This window comes from Perna viridis, chromosome 8, assembly GCF_037379345.1.
Source record: "Perna viridis isolate PV_CMFRI_1.1 ecotype Kerala chromosome 8, ASM3737934v1, whole genome shotgun sequence".
Taxonomy (NCBI): Eukaryota; Metazoa; Mollusca; class Bivalvia; order Mytilida; family Mytilidae; genus Perna; species Perna viridis.
Window position 1 is genome coordinate 1,362,402 of NC_142452.1, and position 20,502 is coordinate 1,382,903.

At 33.4% G+C, this 20,502-nt stretch overlaps 2 protein-coding genes and 1 pseudogene across 14 annotated transcripts in view; 1 reads left to right on the forward strand and 2 right to left on the reverse strand.

The window, feature by feature from the left end:
* Window positions 1-8,007, reverse strand: part of LOC148608750 (uncharacterized) — a 226,934-nt gene extending 218,927 nt beyond the window's left edge. The window contains exons 1-3 of the mRNA XM_088596312.1: window positions 7,879-8,007; window positions 7,214-7,318; window positions 570-677 (exon numbers count right to left, since the gene is read on the reverse strand). Coding sequence (XP_088452438.1) covers window positions 570-677; window positions 7,214-7,318; window positions 7,879-7,930 — 265 coding nt within the window. The 5' untranslated portion in view covers window positions 7,931-8,007. The remainder of the gene's footprint in view (window positions 1-569; window positions 678-7,213; window positions 7,319-7,878) is intronic.
* A 4,972-nt stretch (window positions 8,008-12,979) lies between these two features.
* LOC148608879 (uncharacterized) overlaps window positions 12,980-20,502 on the reverse strand; it is a 50,777-nt gene continuing 43,254 nt past the window's right edge. For all 13 annotated transcript variants that reach the window (XM_088543341.1, XM_088543342.1, XM_088543330.1 and 10 more), the window contains 2 exons: window positions 16,578-16,625; window positions 12,980-16,205 (listed from right to left, as the gene is read on the reverse strand). In XM_088543341.1, the coding sequence (XP_088399467.1) occupies window positions 16,007-16,205; window positions 16,578-16,625 (247 nt within the window). In that variant the 3' untranslated portion in view covers window positions 12,980-16,006. The remainder of the gene's footprint in view (window positions 16,206-16,577; window positions 16,626-20,502) is intronic.
* LOC148608880 (uncharacterized) lies at window positions 18,134-18,919 on the forward strand (annotated as a pseudogene).

The following is a 20,502-nucleotide window of genomic DNA, read 5'->3' on the forward strand; positions in this document are numbered from 1 at the left end:
ACTTACTAAATGGCAATTGTTCTGGAATCTCACGTTAATGGTAGTCTTAATTGACATACAGAAAGGCGGTTGATCTGGGCTCTCACTTTTGGCTCTAACATTTGACTTACCAAATGGGTTGTTCTGGGATTTTTCGTTTAAAGTACACTTAGTTGGCCTATTGAAAGGCTGTTGATCTGGGATCTCACGTTTGGCTCTAACATTTGACATACTGAATTGCGATAGTTCAGGGATCTCACGATCATGGAAAACTTTAATTGATCTACCGAATGGCGGTTGATCTGGGATCTCACGTTGGATTCTAACATTTCATTTACCGACTGGTGGATGTTATGGGGTCTCAAGTTCATCATAGACTTAATTGACCAACTGAATGGCGATTATCTCACGTTTGGCTGTAGTATTGGACTTACTGAATTGTAGTTATTCTGGAATCTCACGTTTATGGAAGTCATAATGGACCTACTGAATGGCGGTTAATCCGGGATCTCACGCTGGGCTCTAACTATTGACTTACTGAATGGCAAATGATCTGGGATCTCACTTGGGGCTCTTAACTATTGACTTACTGAAAGGCGGTTGTTCTGGTATCTCACGTTTGGCTCTAACTTTTGCCTTGAATTTTTTCTCCATATCTTTTGCTGGTACTTGGAATGGCGGTGTCTCTGTCAGTAGTGCTAAAATAGACAAATCGAAGAAATCTTTAGTTTTTAGAAGTCAAAATTAACGTTTTATTTCTTTCCTTCTGAATAAGCATTCCTGGAATGCGTATCATTTAGGAAAAGCACTATCATATATACAGCTACAAATGAATGTATTCCAAGAAGCCAATGCTTCAACATGCTTGCGATAGCAACCAACCAAAATAAATCCCTCCCGTTTTCTGTGTTACGAAAGGCTTCCAGATTGATTTGGACCGACTGAATGCTGAAAATTACGGAAGCGTATTATCATGCACCTTAACTTTTTTCCGTTATTTCGCACAGTTTTTTAAAATAAAAAAATTAAAATTGGACCAACCGCTACAGATATGTTTTAGTTACTTTATGTTCTTTGTTGTGTATGTCTATTGCATTCTTTTGATTACCGCTATAACCTTAGTTCCCTTGATTACTCTTTGATTACGGCTATAACCTTGGTTTCTCTTGATTACTCTTTGATTACCGCTATAACCTTGGTTCCCTTGATTACTCTTTGATTACCGCTATAACCTTGGTTCCTTTGATAACTGTTTTTAAAGACGAGGACTCTGACAACTCATCCGCAGATACTTATAACCTATCTTAATAAAAAGTTTGCTGAACCCAGCATGATATGACCACAACATGTTGAACCCAGTAAATTGATGACGAATATGGATTAATGGAATAGGTGCACAAAAAGGGTTCGCATATATACATACAGAAGACGAATTTCAACATTAAGCCTTTCTGTGAATGACATCTAATATAAAAATGAACGAAATAGATGTCTTACAATTATTTTATCAATTAACATTTTAACATCTAGTTGTTTTGTCGAATCCCTTCAAACCACGAACCGTAATTTTTTTTGTTTTTTTTGTTTTTGTTGTTTTTTTTTTTATTTTGTTTTGTTTTGTTTTGTTTTTTTTTTTGCTGTCCGTTAAACAGTAACTTTCGAGTTCGCCCCTACGACGTCAATACATCTACTTTAATTTTAAGGAGGCTGAAGCGAGGTTAAAAAATGGAGCCAAATCTAAATAAAATATTTTTTTTTAAATACTGACATAAGCGATGAATGGGACAGTTATCATCAAAAACAAGAACCCTTGGTTCCAGAACTGAAAACTCATTTTCGGAAACACCGTTTGCGGCTAAACCAATGCATTTATGTTCCTTCAGGTTTAACGGATTTTTATTGTCACAGTGTTTTTTTTTTCTCATCTGAAAAATTTACGTGACACGTCTGTAAGTACTTATTATAACTGACTTTTTATTAATATTATTTGTTGATAAGTTCATTGAAATAGATCATTCCGTGTGTATTAAACTCGATATAAAAATTACATATTTTGATTACCGCTTCGAAATCTATTTTTATATCGTTTCTCAACTTTTTAAACCGGGTGCATAATTATGGTCAGCAACTGTGAATATATATACCAAAGTTTATTTCTCTATCCAGAAATACATGTTGTCATTTGTTTACAGTTATCATCACGTGACGATATGGCAAGATAGGTCGCACTTAAAATCGGCTCTGGGACAATTCAAATGTGCATATCCCGGTTACCACTATATGTGGTTTTAGTTCTATATCAAAGCATGTGTTACTTTTTATGTTTATCATTATAGACATTATTGAATTAAGTTTATTCTCTATAATACAAGACATAGTCTCTACTGTATCCGACAAGTGGCATTCTTGGACCAGAAATTTGCCCCAAATTTTGCGGGAAATGTTGCGAGGGACTTTTAGGGGGCATATGTATATATATGAATAAAATCTACAATTGCAATATTCAACTGTAGTACGTAGGCTGAGATAACCTCCCATGCACCCCACTTATCAACCAAAATATGATTTTCAGGTACCAGTATACCTCTCATTTACAATTTTTTGTCGAAATCAATGATTGCTAAAATTTTGCGTAAGAACCAGGACGACGCTAACAGATTCGACGAAGAACTGAAATCGACAGCCATGCAGCGAGAGAATAATAAAATAAGGATAGTATTATCGATATTGAAATGATATCTATGTCGAACAATTTAATGTTTTACAATATACCAGAAGCTGATGATGAAAACTGTCTTACATCGATTGCAAACAATATGAAAGATATCATGAAGCTCGAAAATTCGGATCAGATTCGTATTCTAGAAGCTTTCCGCCTAGGAGACAAAGGACAGAAAATTAGACCCATGTTAGCAAAATTCCATTCCCTGGAAGATCGTGAAAGAGTACGAAAGAATTCTAAGCTATTAAATGGGTCAGCATTTGGAATGTCCGAGCAACTGCCTGTCGAATTACAAAACCGCAGAAAAACACTATTGCCAACTTTGAAGGATCTGCGTGACCGTGAAGTCAAAGCCTACTTTGCCAGAGACAAGATATTCGTTGATGCCAAATAAGACACTCAAAGAACAGCTGTAAACACTTAAATGTCTATCTTGGAACATTAACGGTTTAAAACCATGTTCCGATGATAATGATTTTCTTAACATTATTAAAGACTTTGATATATCATTGTTTTGTGAAACTTTATTGAAACATGATCAGTCAAGTATTTTCATTGATGGTTTTACTAAGGTCGTTTGTGTGACGAGGAACCGAAACATAGGTCAAAGATATGAGGGTGGTTTAGCCATTTATTGTAAGAACGATATATATAAGAAAAATTTCTGTAGTAAAACAGCTTGAATATGGCATTGTACTTTAAAAGATCTCGAAATTATATTTCAACATTACTAATGATATTTATGTTTGTTTTTCTTACATTCCACACGAATTTTTACAGTGTATGTGATGTTGATTTTGACGATGCTATAGAGATTACTGTTTCTGAGTATGAAGCGTTAGGTGGGATTTTAATTTGTGGTGATATAAATTGTAGAACTGGTCTTCTGTCTGATACACTTAAGAATGACAATTTGAATAGACACATTATATGTTTCAAGCTCAATGATGTCCCCATGATCCCGGAACGTCGTTCAAATAATAGAACTGTCAATGCATATGGCCTCAAGCTTTCACAGTTGTGCTACAACACATGTCTAATCATAGCTAATGGTCGTCTTGGAGATAACGCTTCCGATGACTTTACGTTTTGTACCGCCAAACGGTCAGAGTGTAGTCGACTATTTGTTGATTAGGCCCGATATCATAGTGGTTTTAATGTTCTTGACTTTACAGAATTCTCCGATCATGTTCCTGTATTATTTGATTTGAGAACTTCAGAACTTCAGGGAATAGTTATCAAAAATTGCCAAAAATGCACTGTTATATCTAATGGGATAAAGATAAGAACATGGACTTTCTACATCTGTTTTCTCAACAAAGAGACTCACTTATGTGTACTGTGAATAATATGAATAATGCCGATGGTATCAATAAAGCTGCCTGCAGTATAAGTAACATTTTGTACGACTGTGCTTTTTCTATTTTTCGTAAAACTGTTTTGATAAACAGTGACCAGCATAACAAACGTGAAAGTAATGAATGGTTTACCCAGCAACTTGCACGTTCTCGTAACGAGTTCCGTACTTCTCGAAATTTATACCAACGTCATCCAACGGATGGTAATCGTGAACTATACATTAAAGCCAGAAATCGATAGAACAAAGTGAAACATAATGCACGTTCTGCTTTTAAATGCTCGAAATGAATAGAACTTTGCGAAGCATCGTAATCAAATCCAAGAAAATTTTGGTCCGTGGTGAAACCGAAACGTAAAGTTAAGTATCCGGTTAGCAGTGAACAATTACGAACTCATTTTGAAAACCTGCTCGGTGAAGATCCACCTGACATTTGCGAAGAGGTGATGAATTTGATTGGAAACGACATGAATTTAAATGGGGTTTTAATTGATTCTCTTTACAATGAAATTTCTGAAGATGAAATTGTCCGAACAATAAAAAAATTTTAAAACAGGAAAAAGTTCCGATAATGACAATATTGTTAGTGAAATGTTTCTTGCAAGTCCTGAATACTTTTCTCTAATTCTAAAAGTATTATTTAACTTTATTTACACAAATGAATCTTCCCCGATTCGTGGTCAGAAGGTATAGTGATTGCTGTCCCAAAGAGTGGTGATTTGACAAACAACTATCGCCCGATTACACTAGTCAGTGTTATGTCGAAACTATTAACGTCGATCTTGACAAACAGAGTTTTAAATTGGTGTTAGTAGCAAATTTATGGAAATGGTTAAAGGTGTTTATGCGAGTGTCCGTTTACGAATTAAGACTGATGGTGGCATGCCAGATGCATTTGAAAACTTTCTTGGTGTTAAGCAGGGTGAACCACTCCCACCCTTTTTATTTTTATTTTTCATTAACGATATTGTCAGTGATATTCATGACGAAGGAAATGTTATAATTAATCTTAATGGATACCTTATTTAGTTATTGTTATTTTCTGATGATACCGTTCTCTTTGCGAAGTCGCCAGAAACATTGCAAATTTTGTTAGATAATGTTCTATGTATTGGAAGAGTAATCAAGGGAACCAAGGTTATAGCTGCAATCAAAAGAATGTAATCCAGGGACAATGACCAGACATGGAAAACAGACATACACAACAAAGAGCATAAAGTAACTAAAATCATACATACAAACAAATGGAATATAATTATACGTAAATACTGATAAAACAAAAGTTTCCGGAATGGATGGTAACGTGTGGAAAATGGATTCTTTTTAGATGGAAATGAATTAGAAAATGTTAACTCTTATATTTACATTGGAATGCTTTTATATTCTAATGGAAAATTTATGCAGACTCAGAAACGTACTTAGCCAGGAGCAAGGATTTTGTCGTCTCTAATGAATACTCTACGCAAAGTATATCTGAGATCAAAGCAGAAGTGTTAGCTCTTCAATTGTATGGTCGGTTCGATATTGTGTTACACTCCGAGATCTGGGGATATCATAGGGTTCGAGACGTGGAATTAGTTCATAATAGATTTTGTAGACACTAAGAATGTTTTGAAGTTAACGTTAGGTAGAACAGCACCAACTTCCTTTTTGCGTGGTGAATTAGGTCAACTACCCTGTATATCATATGAAAATTTAAGATTGTTAAATATTGGTTACATATAATACAAGATAAGTCTAATAAAGTTTAGGATCTGTATAGGTTATTATGTATTGATGCTGTTAATTGTAAAACTAACCGGGCTTCAAATGTACGTGTTCTGATTGTGAAAAGCTTGGTTTATACAAATCTTACAAACTATGTTTTGAACAAGAGATGTATTTAAATCTTGATTTTGATGTTGCTCTTTTAACTAAACTATGTAGTGGTACAATAAGATTACGTTTAGAGTCTGGTCGTTATGAAAATTTACCACGGAATATTCGATTTTGCAACTGTTGCAATATGAACTCATTAGAAGACGAATATCATTTTGTTATGGTTTGTCTGGTACACAGATTTTTTAGATGTCGTTGTTTGCCTCGTTACTATTGTTGTTGGTCTAGCATACAAAAACTTCAAACTTTATTGCGGGCTTAGTCCCAAGGGTTGACTAAAAAACTATGTTTGTTCCTCAAAGCTGCCTGGAAACGTAGATGTGCATTGCTGGAGAATTAGTATATTATACGTTTAGTTATGTTGATATCCGACTACATATTTTTTCTTACGTATTTTTAGTACAAATGTTTTCACCTGCTTGTTGGCTGTCATATTGTCAATTTGTATATTATGTTATGTGCTAAAGTTGCTTATGCAAATGAACTTATTCAATTCAGTTATGTGTAGATTATAATTAGCTCATTAGTTCATGAAAGACCTGATATTGTGTTTAAACTGAGTGATCTAATTGGAAGTTATAGGTTCGTTTTTAATCTCAAAAACAACTAATTACGCAGCGCAATTTCTGTCTGCTTGGTTTTTTCTAGTTATTCCCCTTAGACCTGATATGTCATATATCGCTACAATTCAGTGAATAGTCGAATATTACTCACTCCGATACTTTCGTCATTATGTTAGAAATTGTTACAATGGTTTGACGAAAAATTTTTCACCCTTCGACCCTCCCTGTTATTTTATTTTCTGCATGATTTCTATGTTTGTTTTCTATTATTTCATATTATATGCTTGATATATTTCCGCGGATTTTTTATTAAGCCTAGTAATCGTAGCACACGCCCCGACATTCGATTGGATTCTTCGTTGTGCATTGTTGTGACATGTAACTAATCATCGGATCGTTCCATTCATCGTGAGGTACATGTCAGAATCCACGTCTGCGCAGTTCACTTCACGCAACAATGCAACGGTCAGACTGAATTTTTACAGGTTGCAATGACTGATTTTCAACAAATCCAACACTTATTAATGTTCACCCAACCTTTCAAAAACTCGAAAATATTTTTAATACATCTGTTACTCCGCTCTAAAAGAAACATGAACCAATTTCTTTTAACCAAATTTATATAACTTAACCTACTTAGTAAATCTGTGGTAATATTATGTGACTTAACCTATTTCGTAAATCTGTGATTTCATTATAAACTACTTGACCTACTTTGTAAATCTGTGGTGATATTATAAACTTCTTTGTGTCCATCGTCATCTTCCACTTTTATCAGCATCTCTAGTGATGACGTCAGTGGAAAAACAAATGCATTGACTGGAATATACAAAAGCTTATAAACGTCCGAATATAAAACGTCGCGCAACTACGAAGTTTAATGTTATTTTCACTTCTGTCTACTCACCCCCCCCCCCAAAAAAAATAATTTCAATTAAAAAATCATAGGATTATACCTAATTTAATCAAAATTCTGCGTACAATTTCAATTTTGTCTCACAAAATTGACTTTTGTTATTTAATTTTCATATCAGGTTATAACAGTCAATTTTCTGTGCAAATAAGTTAATATTTGCATACCTACTTGACAAAATTGAATTTTGTCATGACAAAAAAGAGTCTTTATAACATAGTTTTGTACGACAAAAATGATTTTGTAATGACATAATTCAATTTTGTGTATACAGAATTGATATAGATTACAAAAAGATCTAGTCCGATCGGCGTCCCCGTATAACAGCGATACACTTGACGTCAACCGCTGTGTGAGAGTTTGTCGAGTATCAACCAATACTCGAGTATAGGTAAGAGTGCCGGTCTGTTTGATTGATCAAATTCTTGTAGTATCAACCATTGACTATATAGTCTGTACATCTTACCTGCGAATAAAGCAACAAGTTCCCATATAAATCTTTTAAAAGAATTCATCATTTATGTTTCCAAAAGATGTCTTACTACGGCGTTTACAAGATAATATAAAAAAAGTACGTCATCGATAGTGATTATTGACGTCATCGACTGTGATTTATGACGTCGCATATTGTTATTGTGACATCATATATATTTTGATTATGACGTCATAGATTTTGATATATGATCTCATCGTCTTTGATCATCACTGTGAAGTCAGCCTCATATCTTGACTTACACTTAGAAATCGATGGTAAAGGAAAACTATTGTCCAAACCTTACGACAAACGTGATGACTTTTCATTCAGAATTGTCAACTTTCCTTTCATCTTTGGCAACATCCCTTCAGCACCTGCGTATGGAGTGTTAATATCACAACTCATACGTTATGCCAGAGCTTGTCGAAAATACGCAGACTTTTTGTATCGCGCTAGAATTCTAACAAATAGGCTTCTGGAGCAGGGTTATGTTGCTACAAGATTGAATTCATCATACAGAAGTTTTATGGTCGTCATAATGAACTCGTGGATCGTTACGGTGTATCCATCTACGCCATGAAAACTGATTTGTTCAGCGTGTCATAGTTTTCCTTTCCTCTTTCGTCTACCCTGGACTTGACAACTCGGCGGGTGTTTCTAGAAAAGCAGAGGACGCTTACCCTACCGGTGCACCTGGTCCATGCTCCCAGTTTTTAGTGGAGTCCGAGTTGCTCATTTGCTTTTGTTACTTCGTATGTATGATTTTAGTTACTTTATGTTCTTTGTTTAGTATGTCTGTTTTCCATGTCTGGTTTTTGTCCCTGGATTACATTCTTTTGATTACCGCTATAAGCTTGGTTCCCTTGATTACTATTTTAAACAGTACTTATGATATGGGCGCTACAAATTAGTAAGGATTCAGAAAAGATTCGAAAGAACGTTAGAAAGACATATCCTTGAAATGAAGTCAGTTATAGCCTCTCACAAAACTGTCCTAGAACTGTTGTAAGAACAGTTCTCGGACAGTTCTAGGGCCAATTCTTCTGACAGTTCTACTAGTATAACTGTTCTCGTAGAGCCAGCTCTGCCAGAACTGTCAGAAGAGCTGGCTCTAGTAGTAGAACTGTTCTCGTAGAGCCGGTTTTGCTAGTAGAATTGGCATAGAAGCTGGCTCTTGAACTGTTCTATGACACTTGAAGAAGTGTCCTAGAGTCGGCTCTTCTGACAGTTTCTCTGAGAGGTTAGAACTGATCTCATCTGTACTATTGTTTTTGGGCATATTGTTTTTGAACATTGTAATTTCGCAATGCGTCTATGATGGTATTAAACGAGATTCCGAGAAATTTCTGTTCACGAACTTGGTCGAGTGAGGGATATAAAGTAGAAGAGGGAAGATAGTAAAACGAGTATCCAAATATGAACCATGAAACTGTAAATTTTACTTCACTATTGATCAATAGGCAAAACTGTGCTTTTACTTACATGTATACGCGTGTCCCTTGAATATGTAAAAGTGGCTTGCACTTTACATTCACGTCAGTATTTTCCCTTTTGGATACATTACTGCTGTATAAGTTTGACATCGGACATAGTGAGTTTCGGACTATCGGAATGGAATAAATTTGTTTAATTCTGATAGTTTGTTGTTGCGATACACCCGTAATCATTCCATTTATTCCTAACTTAAATGTTCTGATATTAAAAATAAACTTCTTTTAAAAAATAAGCATAATCTTATAAACTAGTTAATATTGTGAATTTTGGTGTGTTGTACACGTGTTTCAAGAAGTAACTTCTCATCAGCCACAAGCATTAGAAACAAAAAAAAAAATGGCGAAACAAGACCTAAAATAAATGTAAAGTAGTGTGCAAGAAGCACTCATGAATTATGTGCAAAATAAAATAAAGAATGATGTCTCGGTGGTTTAGACGTTTTATGATAATGTAAGTTTCGGTTAACAATCTATGAATAAAGTAAGTCAGACTACCGGGCTAGTGAGTACCAAATGTACGTGTTATTAGCGGTGCTTGGTGATGGATTATGTGATGTATAACAAGTACACAGTTCAAATTAAAGTTCAATGAAAACCGTGCAATCGTATTAAACTTTGTCCATATCGAGATTTAGGTTACAGACCACCAATTCAACCAATGAGCATTTGGAACGTAGGCAAAAATAGTCCTACGCAGAAATTACCCTTGTTCCTCATAGTGCTGTGAAAAAAGTTCTCATCTTATTTTAAAAATTTAAACAGTTTCTGAAAGGAAAAACATTTCTGTACATTTTATAGGTGCATTTTGCTTCTTGTGATGTGAAGCCTAATCTCCATAATGATTTTTAAATATACCCCTATCTTGTGAAAACACTGGGATTTCCCATGCTATTTATAGGCTAAAAACCACTAATTCCACTTTCCATAGGCTTCTATGCTAATTTCACAATATTCAATGGCTTCTCTGGACTTTACCTTAACTTTAACCTGCAGAGGACTATATATCAGCATGATTCTACATATGTCAGCTCACAATCCTCAGAATGGCATGTGGGGTTAGCAGACTTGCAGTGCAGTACTGGTCACCGGAAGTGAAGGGTCTATAAATAGCATGGGAAATCCCAGTGTTTTCACAAGATAGGGGTATATTTAAAAATCATTATGGAGATTAGGCTTCACATCATAAGAAGCAAAATGCACCTATAAAATGTACAGAAATGTTTTTCCTTTCAGAAACTGTTTAAATTTTTTAAATAAGATGAGAACTTTTTTCACAGCACTATGAGGAACAGGGGTAATTTCTGCGTAGGACTATTTTTGCGTACGTTCCGAATGCTCATTGGTTGAATTGGTGGTCTGTAACCTAAAGAGTCACTTTTTGTCTTAGAAAAAATAAATAACTATACAGGTATCTTCCTACACACATACTGAATGCATTTGCAAAGTTTCAGTGAAATGTGACAAGCACTTTTTTAAATATTTGATTCTTAAATATAGGGTAACCAAGTTGTGCGAGCAAAAAAGTGACAATATTCTACCATACTTAAATGCATTAAATATTTGCAAAGAACTTTTTCTGACTTTTCAAATAAAAAATATCAATCACAACTTGTTTTTTAACAATATTAATGAAGAAATAGTTTTAAAAGTAATCATTTTCTGAGAAATTGGTCTATTTTTAAAAAATTATTTCTGACATGCCTCCCCCTTTTTCTTGATCACATGTCAAAAATCCTAAATCTTTAAATTTTCACAAAAGGTGATATATTTGGCTTTAAATTTGTAAATACAGTGTTTTCACATTAAAACATGACCAGTAAAGGGCACCTAAAGCAAAAAAAGGACTCAATAATGGATTTTCCATGTTGCCATAGGGGAATGTTGATATGGCCTTAACCGCAGTAATGAAAGTGAGTTTTTCCTCATTTCTAACCTAATTTTTGCTCAAATCTACACAAAACTTGATTTCAAGTGCTTATTACCACCATATTTAGGTAAATATAGCCCTCAAAGTTTAATATTTGATATTTTGACTAAATTTTCTACACTTTTTACAAGATAGGACATAAAAATCAGCCAAAAAGACCAATTTTCCATAATTTGGACCTATAACTTAAAAAATGCATATTTTGAAGGATTTTTGTAGTGTATTCCTCTCATGGCAAAGTTAACAAGATCTTCAAGTAGTTTAAAGCTATTTCAAGAAACTTTTCATTTTGCCATGGCTTCATCTTCAGGCTAAAAACCACTAATTCCACTTTCCATAGGCTTCTATGCTAATTTCACAATATTCAATGGCTTCTCTGGACTTTACCTTAACTTTAACCTGCAGAGGACTATATATCAGCATGATTCTACATATGTCAGCTCACAATCCTCAGAATGGCATGTGGGGTTAGCAGACTTGCAGTGCAGTACTGGTCACCGGAAGTGAAGGGTCTATAAATAGCATGGGAAATCCCAGTGTTTTCACAAGATAGGGGTATATTTAAAAATCATTATGGAGATTAGGCTTCACATCATAAGAAGCAAAATGCACCTATAAAATGTACAGAAATGTTTTTCCTTTCAGAAACTGTTTAAATTTTTTAAATAAGATGAGAACTTTTTTCACAGCACTATGAGGAACAGGGGTAATTTCTGCGTAGGACTATTTTTGCGTACGTTCCGAATGCTCATTGGTTGAATTGGTGGTCTGTAACCTATAGACCCTTCACTTCCGGTGACCAGTACTGCACTGCAAGTCTGCTAACCCCACATGCCATTCTGAGGATTGTGAGCCGACATATGTAGAATCATGCTGATATATAGTCCTCTGCAGGTTAAAGTTAAGGTAAAATCCAGAGAAGCCATTGAATATTGTGAAATTAGCATAGAAGCCTATGGAAAGTGGAATTAGTGGTTTTTAGCCTTAATTTCGCGTTTTGCGGATATCTTTATCGCCTTTTTTTAACCCCAGTTGTTGCGAAAAATGTAAATATGACGAGATAAAAGTGTTGAATTATGTCGAGTACCATCACAAGTAAGTGTCCTAAATTCGTTTTCACATGTACACCAGAAGTTAACAATTTTCTCTCAGACGACTGTTTAGAGCAAGTTAAACCATCCTTTTGCAGATCTGTTCCCAGGATTTAAGATACAGTTCCTATTTCGGATATCGGATACTTTTTAGGAGCGATGTCGGCCATTTTTTACGATTATATGGGTAGTTTTTTAAGGGATTGTTTCGATCTAAGAATGATGATTTTAATGTATGTCTTCGTCCTATTCATTTTTATGTTCGTTGAACTACTTTTCTTTCACAAAACATCTCGGATATGTTTGTCTGATAAATAGTCTCACCTAATGAGTATTGCTTTGTTTAGTCTAACTAATGACTGTTGGTTTAATAACTGTCGGACTGATGACTGTTAGACCAATGCCCATTAGAAAGATTGCCGTATAAAAAACATTGCCACAAATAATGTTATACACATCCAATATCAAAAATTACAAGATGGCAATATTAATCCATTACTGCTTCTTAATTCTGTAGTAAAAAAAAAACTAATCCAATTCCAACAGAGGAATAAATCTGCCAAAAGCAAATAAGACAGAAATATAGAGAAATGTTTATTGTACATTAAAGGAAGACAAATAATCTACTACAACTTATCACAGACAGCCAGTAAAACTGGTCTAAAAATAGAAACATGTACTCTGTTACTATGACAACCATAAATCAATCATTTTATTTACTCCGTTACCATGAAAACTATGAATCAATCTATTGTATGTGCTCTGTTTCCATGAAAACAATGTAAAATAAAAACTACATAATTCACACAAAGGACAAATACAAAATGATAAAAATATAAATATGTTTCCATGGTAACTAATTTATACTTTATAAATGCTTTTTTTATTGAATGTTAATAAAATAAATAAAAACATTCAGACTGAGTATGATAATAAATTATAATAAATTGTTTAATTTCAGGAAATTGCATGTGACATCTTCACCTGTTAATAAATAGTATTATTACTACTACTACTAAAAAAAAAACAGGAACAAATTATAAAAGATATACAATAAAAATGTTCAAATACATAAAAATAACTTAAAAGAAGTAAAAAAGCTTGAATACGATTTTTAAAATCTCTCTCATACCATGTCCATACATTTGCATATCAATGCAAGAAAAAAAGCTAAGAATTGTATAGCACTATGTCAAAAAGTAAAAAAATACAGACTGTAAGTGATATTCTTCCAACTTTATCTACCAGACACTTACAATATGTTGTATGTTAAAAAGATAAACAAGTTATAATCAATAAAAAGGAAAATAACAACAAATACAGGAGGTTGTCAAAACCTTTATTTTTGAATGAAAGGACATAGAAAAAAAAGTATTTTGAATTGTTTCATGAAAGACATATTAGGGCAATATTCTAGAAAAATATACAGAATTACAAATCATATTAAGTATAAACTAGGGATGGCAATATATATATATATGAAGTTTATTACTCAAGTACTAGGTCATGATACTCATGAGTACTCGAGTACTTGGATAAATCTTCATTCTTTGGTGAAAAATACTGATTTCACTGTGGTATCTTTGTTATTGCCTTTTATGAAATGGCCCTACAATATCTTAATGAAAGAACTCAAATTCAACGACTACAGCATTGGTATGTGTATCACTCTACATTTGAAGAATTTCATTAAGTAAATGAATACATGCGATAGAAACAGTCAGTATCGCATGTTCCCAAAAAGTTAGCAGTTTTGTTTACTTGTCATATAATTTGTCATAAAAAAAGTGGATTACAAATGGAGTGTACTAAGCAGTATCTCATCTTAAATAGTAGAAAAATGGATGTTCATTTTATATCAGTCACATTGATAAACTTTACCTCTTCTGAACTAATGATGCATGCATGTAAAATGATCCATCCATGTAAAAATGATGCGCCATGTAAAACGATTTATTCACAGAAATTATCCATCCACATAAAAATGATCCGCCATGTAAAATGATTCATCCACAGAAATTATCCATCCATGTAAAATAATCCATCCATGTACATGTAAGTTGATTCGTGTACAAACACTTTTATAAAAAGAATCTAACCATTAGTGTAAACTGATATAAAGGGAAATTTTGCACAATTGAAACATATTTGGGGCACTGCATGAAGATGTTTAAAATGCAAATGAGTAGTTGTACTCGAGTACTTGGCATTCTGATTGAATACTCGAGTACTTGGCATTCTGATCGCATACTCGAGTATTTGTTGTCATCCCTAGAATAAACTAATGTTAGTTGCCATTTATGAATTGGAAAATAATTTCATCATAATAATTAAATATCAATTACAATTTTGATATACAGTATAATAAATATACATAATAAAGACATTTTTTACATGCCCTAGGCTTTCTCCCAGTATGTAAGTAACCATTTTCTACATGCCCTAGGTTTTCTCCCAGTATGTAAGTAACCATTTTCTACATGCCCTAGGCTTTCTCCCAGTATGTAAGTAACCATTTTCTACATGCCCTAGGTTTTCTCCCAGTATGTAAGTTACCCATTCACACTTGACTGTAGAGTTGTAAAATTTGCTATTCATATCTAGTAAAAACTAGTTGCAATACAAAATTAGGGTCAGACAAGACAACAATATGAGGTTTAAAATTAAGAAAATATTAAAATTCACAATTTTCCATAGAAAAATCAAGTTGTCCAGATGTATTTTAGATAGATTAAAACAAAAAATGGCCCAAAATTTCTAAGTCTACTACTAAAACGTTGTCCTCTGTTTGGACAGGATGAATGTTATACAAAACCAACTACTCAAACTGTCTTTGTTGATTGCAGAATTCATTGTCACAGATGGCAAAATGAAAGACGTTGTAATACAATGAGTTTACATACACATAATAAACACTGATATTTCACTTCTGTCCACAAGATGTGACATGAACTTCAAATGATTAAACATTGATATGTTTCTTAGCATAATCATTTAAGACTAAAAATAAAATTTCTAACTTGATCAAATACTATTTACATCAATTTTGTCTGAATTGACCTTCATCATGGAAACACCTTACAACAATTGTATTTAAAGAGAGTTTTTAGCCTTTACAAATAATACAGTATAATGCTGTCAGGTGTCAATAATTACACACACAGTTTTACACACTCTACTGACACAGAAATTCAGCAGCGTACACCATTTGAACACACACATTGGCATGATAAAACATCTGAACACATTGTTGTCTGACACTGCTCTAGAAGTTTACTATGTCATCACTAAATAATGATTCAGAGAGCTATAATCTTGAGGATCTATAGTCCAAACCAACTGTCCCCGAGAAAACATTTGAAAACTTTGATTACTTTAATTACATCTATTGAAATTAAATCATTTCACAGAACAACATCTTGTGTTGCATTTATTATAAAAGTTATTAGTAAGAGTGAATTTAAAAGTTATTAAATATCATTAAAACTGTGGTTCAATCACTTTACTGTAACATTAGTGTGCAGCCAATGTAAAATGTGTATTTGTTACAGGAAAGCATGTCTCATAACAATCTATTACGGATCTAGTAAAAGTGATCAGCAGCATTGTTACTTCTTGTTTGAATGTCTTCTCCTCATTAGAAACTCATGGCACAGTAACTCACTAGCTGAGTGTCTTTTACTCTGATCCCGAGTTAAACATGAGTTGACAAAGTCTCGAGCCTCCAGAGAGAATTTATCTGGTAATTCTGGTACTGGTTTGTCACATCCAATAGCAAAGATGGCTGCCATAGGATTCATATCAGACCTGCAATATAAAATGATTGCATGAATGACACAGCTAGAAATATAATTACAACCATTCTTAAATATATATTATTCAATACTTAATTTGCAATATTTTTTTCTTGTGTAAATGAAATACTTGAAGACAACTTGGAGAGTGACTTCAACATTCAACTTTTGACCTATAGGTATGACCTTTGTCCTTGGATGAAAAAAATCAGTATTGTCTATGAAAAGTCTAAGGACTATTAAGAATGTACCAAGTTCAGTGAATTTCTGTTGAAGCAAGTTGATTTAAGAGTGTTCACAGGGGTGATACATACTGACAAGACTGTAAATGATACTCCTTCTTTTGTGTGAGAATGAGTTATTTAAATCCTTTAAAATGACTTACCATGGAGGTTTCCTTGTAGCCATTTCAAACACAGTGCATCCAACACTCCTGCAGTTAAAAATATTTTCAGTAAGAATCTGATATTAGCAGGGAAATATTGAAGCATTGACACTACACTTGAAGGTGACTATTATCACAGATGTAGAAATATAGGAGGTACAAGATTGTAGGTGATGCCATATACATAATAAAAGAGCCAAGATGGTAGATATAACCTGGAACTTTATAAAACAAAGTTCCTGCAGTTAGCAATTTTCTAGCACCAAATTTTCGGGATTCTAATCATTTATAACCCCAGTACTCATGTACTGTTTCAATAAATATCCAATGAAATTTATAATTCAACCTCACTATAAGATTTAAATAGCAAAAGTCATGCAAACTGTAAGTAGAGTACAATTTAGAGAGAAGATGACATGAAATAGTGCTGTCAATAATCATTTCTTACTTCTGACACAGACAGGGGAATAATGTTCTTTAAAAGAAATCAACCACTGTGATTTAGGACTGAACCCAGATAACTTATTTAGAAATCAGTTCCAATAAAGAAAATCAAGGATGTGAATTTAATACAGAACAACTATAATACACATTGGTAAATCAAGCAAGACACTCCCAGGAGCCTGAATCGCTCACCTGGTTACATTTTACCTTTCAAGAGCAATTAATCTAACAAGAAGTTGTCCAACAATTTTGACTCAAGAAGACTTTTGTAGGACTTATCATAAGGATAATTTCACTAACTGACAGTTTCTTTTTATCATAGTTTTCAAGACACTGGGTGAAAACGGTAGAAAATTTTTTTTTTTCCCTTTCAACGGCAATAAACTCTTACAAGTTGTCTGACAACTTTCATCCCTAGACTTTCCTAGGATTTATCATAAGGATCATTTCAGCAATTGAAAGAATTTGGTTAAACCTAACTGTTTTGGAGAGATATGTGAAAAACTACTGTCTGATTCCAATTGGTCAAGTTGTTTCAGAGAAGATTTTTGAAAGAAAAAACATTATAAATAGCAAAAAAAAATTTAAAAAAAGGGCAATAATGAATTAAAACAAAAATTTTACCAAAGATGCACCACACTCAGAGACATTTGTTTCTCTAACACTACAGTCTGATCTGAGTGAAACTCAGTATTACACCGACATATTGAGTGTTTACCACCCAGATTCCACCTAGCCAACACCGACCATTTGTTTATTGTAATAGTCGTAAATTTCAATGAGGAATAAGGAGGATTTTATTGTAAGATACAATGTATATTCTGTTTCTGTTTCTCTGATTATTTGGAGCACTCCAGTTAAGATAAAAATTTAAAGATGGCCACCAGAGTAGTAGTGAGCTGATTTGCTCTGCAGTTTTTGGCATTTTTATGTAGATTTTTACATTATCATATTACAAAATTTATATTAAAATATTCAGCTTTTCATGGACTACAAGTTTTTGGATATATTTTGCTGAATTTTTGCTGATTTTGGATGCAGCAGTGGAATTTCTTTTTTTTCATTGTGATTATAGAGGATTATATCTCATTAGGATCTATGTTATTCTCAATATGCCTGGGGACTCAACTAAAGGACAAAAACATGTTCAGTCATTGTTAGCTCCTAAAAACCAACTATGCCAGGAGCTAAAGTCTCTCAAGCAAACCCACCCAAGTGTGATAAAAGAACTCATTCTGATGTGTCTGAAGAAAGTATTGATGATGTGGACATAGCTGCAATACATTCTGCGTTAAAGGAAATCAAACGTGCACTGCAGGACACAGTGACTAAATCAGATCTAGATAAATTAGTTAAACAAAATGATTTAAAGCAAATTGTTACGATAATAGTTCAGCAACTATTGTCATCCTTCAATCAATCAATGACTGAGGAAAATAACAGTAAATTGAGAGAGACAACTGGAAAGTTACAAGACTGTATAGACTCACTTAATCTAGAAAAAGAAAGACTGAGACAGAAGGATATCCAGCTTATAACCCTGGAACAGAAAGTTGCTGACTGTAACATCAGAAGTACTGATGCACTTAGATCTGCCAATTATAAAGAATTCAAGAAATGTATTGTGATTTTTACCAGAAAAGCCTGATGAAAATTAGAGAACAGAATTTATCAACCTAGTTAAAAATGACTTGAATGTTGAGTTAGACTCTACAGATGTGGTTGCTATTCACAGAATACCAGGGAAAGATGGTATGGTAAGGCCTGTTTTGGCAAAAGTCAGAAATACTGAGACCAAGATCAACATCATGAGGCAGAAGAAAGGATTTACCAAGAATGTGAAATTCCATGATGACATTACACTGAAAAATCATGGACTTTTATTTAGAATATCATGATATGCCAGGATTACTGTTACTCACTGATTTTGAAAAAGCTTTTGATTCCATTGAATGGGAATTTCTAGTTGCAGCATTAAAAAGTTTTAATTTCAGTCCGTCGATTTGCAGGTGGTTCAAGACTTTCTATGTAGATGCCAAAAGCTGTGTAATAAATAATGGTAATATGTCAAGTTTCTTCAATCTTCAAAGTGGTTGTATACAGGGGGACCCATTGTCACCTTACCTGTTTATTATAGGTGTTGAACTATTAGTTATTAAACTTGAATCAGATCCAAATATTCATGGTGTTATGGTACAAGAGAAAGAAATTTTATTAATTCAATATGCAGATGATACATTCCTAATGTTAGATGGTATGGAGAAATCTTTATCAGAGTCTTTAAATGTATTTGAGTTGTTTTATAAGACTTCTGGCTTAACGATGACTGCATCTAAAACCAAAGCCATATGGGTTGGTAGTAAAAAAATTTCTGATCATGTATTATGTTCTGATAAAAACCTTCAATGGTCAGTCTCAAATTTTAAAGTTCTGGGATTAGAATTTTCATTAAATTTAGATGACATGCTTCATATTAATTTTTCTAAGAAGGTTAAGGAAATGTCTGGTATATTGAAGTCATGGGAACATAGAAAGCTTACACTCCTTGGTATGGTAATAGTTATTAAAACTCTTGCACTTCCAAAGATTATATATTTGTTGACAGCCTTACCCAATTTGTCTCGAAATAGTATAAATGAGATTAATTCTTTATTTTTTCACTTTATTTGGAATGGAAAATCAGAGAGAATTAAGTGTAATACATTTATTGGAGATTTCAAGCAAGGAGGATTGGACATGGTCCATTTGGAGTCATTTGCTTATTATTTAAAAATTGTTTGGGTACGTAGGGTATTTCATGATACAGGAGGGACATGGCAGTCACTCTTACTTTCTGATTTAAGAATGTTTGGGGGTGAAAGAGTTTTTTCTCTACAAAAGGAAAAGTTGAAAGAGTTGTCAACTTCTATTCACAATCCTTTTTGGAGAGATGTATTTTTGTCAATGTACAAAGTGAAGCCAGTTTTTAAGACATGTACAAGAGAAATTCTTTCTCCAGATAATTTGAACTTTGTACCTGTGCTAGATTTTATGTTATATGACAGTTGGAAGCACCACAATGTTCAAGTTTTAAAGGATATAACAAACTTTGAAAATAGCAGATTTTTGACGTTTCAAGAGTTCAAAACAAAATGTTCACTAATAACTTTTTGAGCTACTATAGTATCCTATCACAGATTCCTAAGAGTATTAAGATTTTTGTTAAAGAGCACTGCAATGAGAATACTTTTGTTAATTTTTCTGTAACTGCCACATTTCTTGAAAAGCTTCTTCAAGTTAAAAAACCCATTTGTTTACACAATTATCTTATTAGTAACATATCTTGTCAGCCAATAGAAAAATTTTGAAATGGGAAGAACTTTTAGAATCAGAAACTGTAGACTGGCAAAAATACTTCATTTTAACAAAAACATGTTGTTCTGACAGTTATCTGAGAAGTTTTCATTACAAACTACAACATCGTATCATTCCTACAAATTCC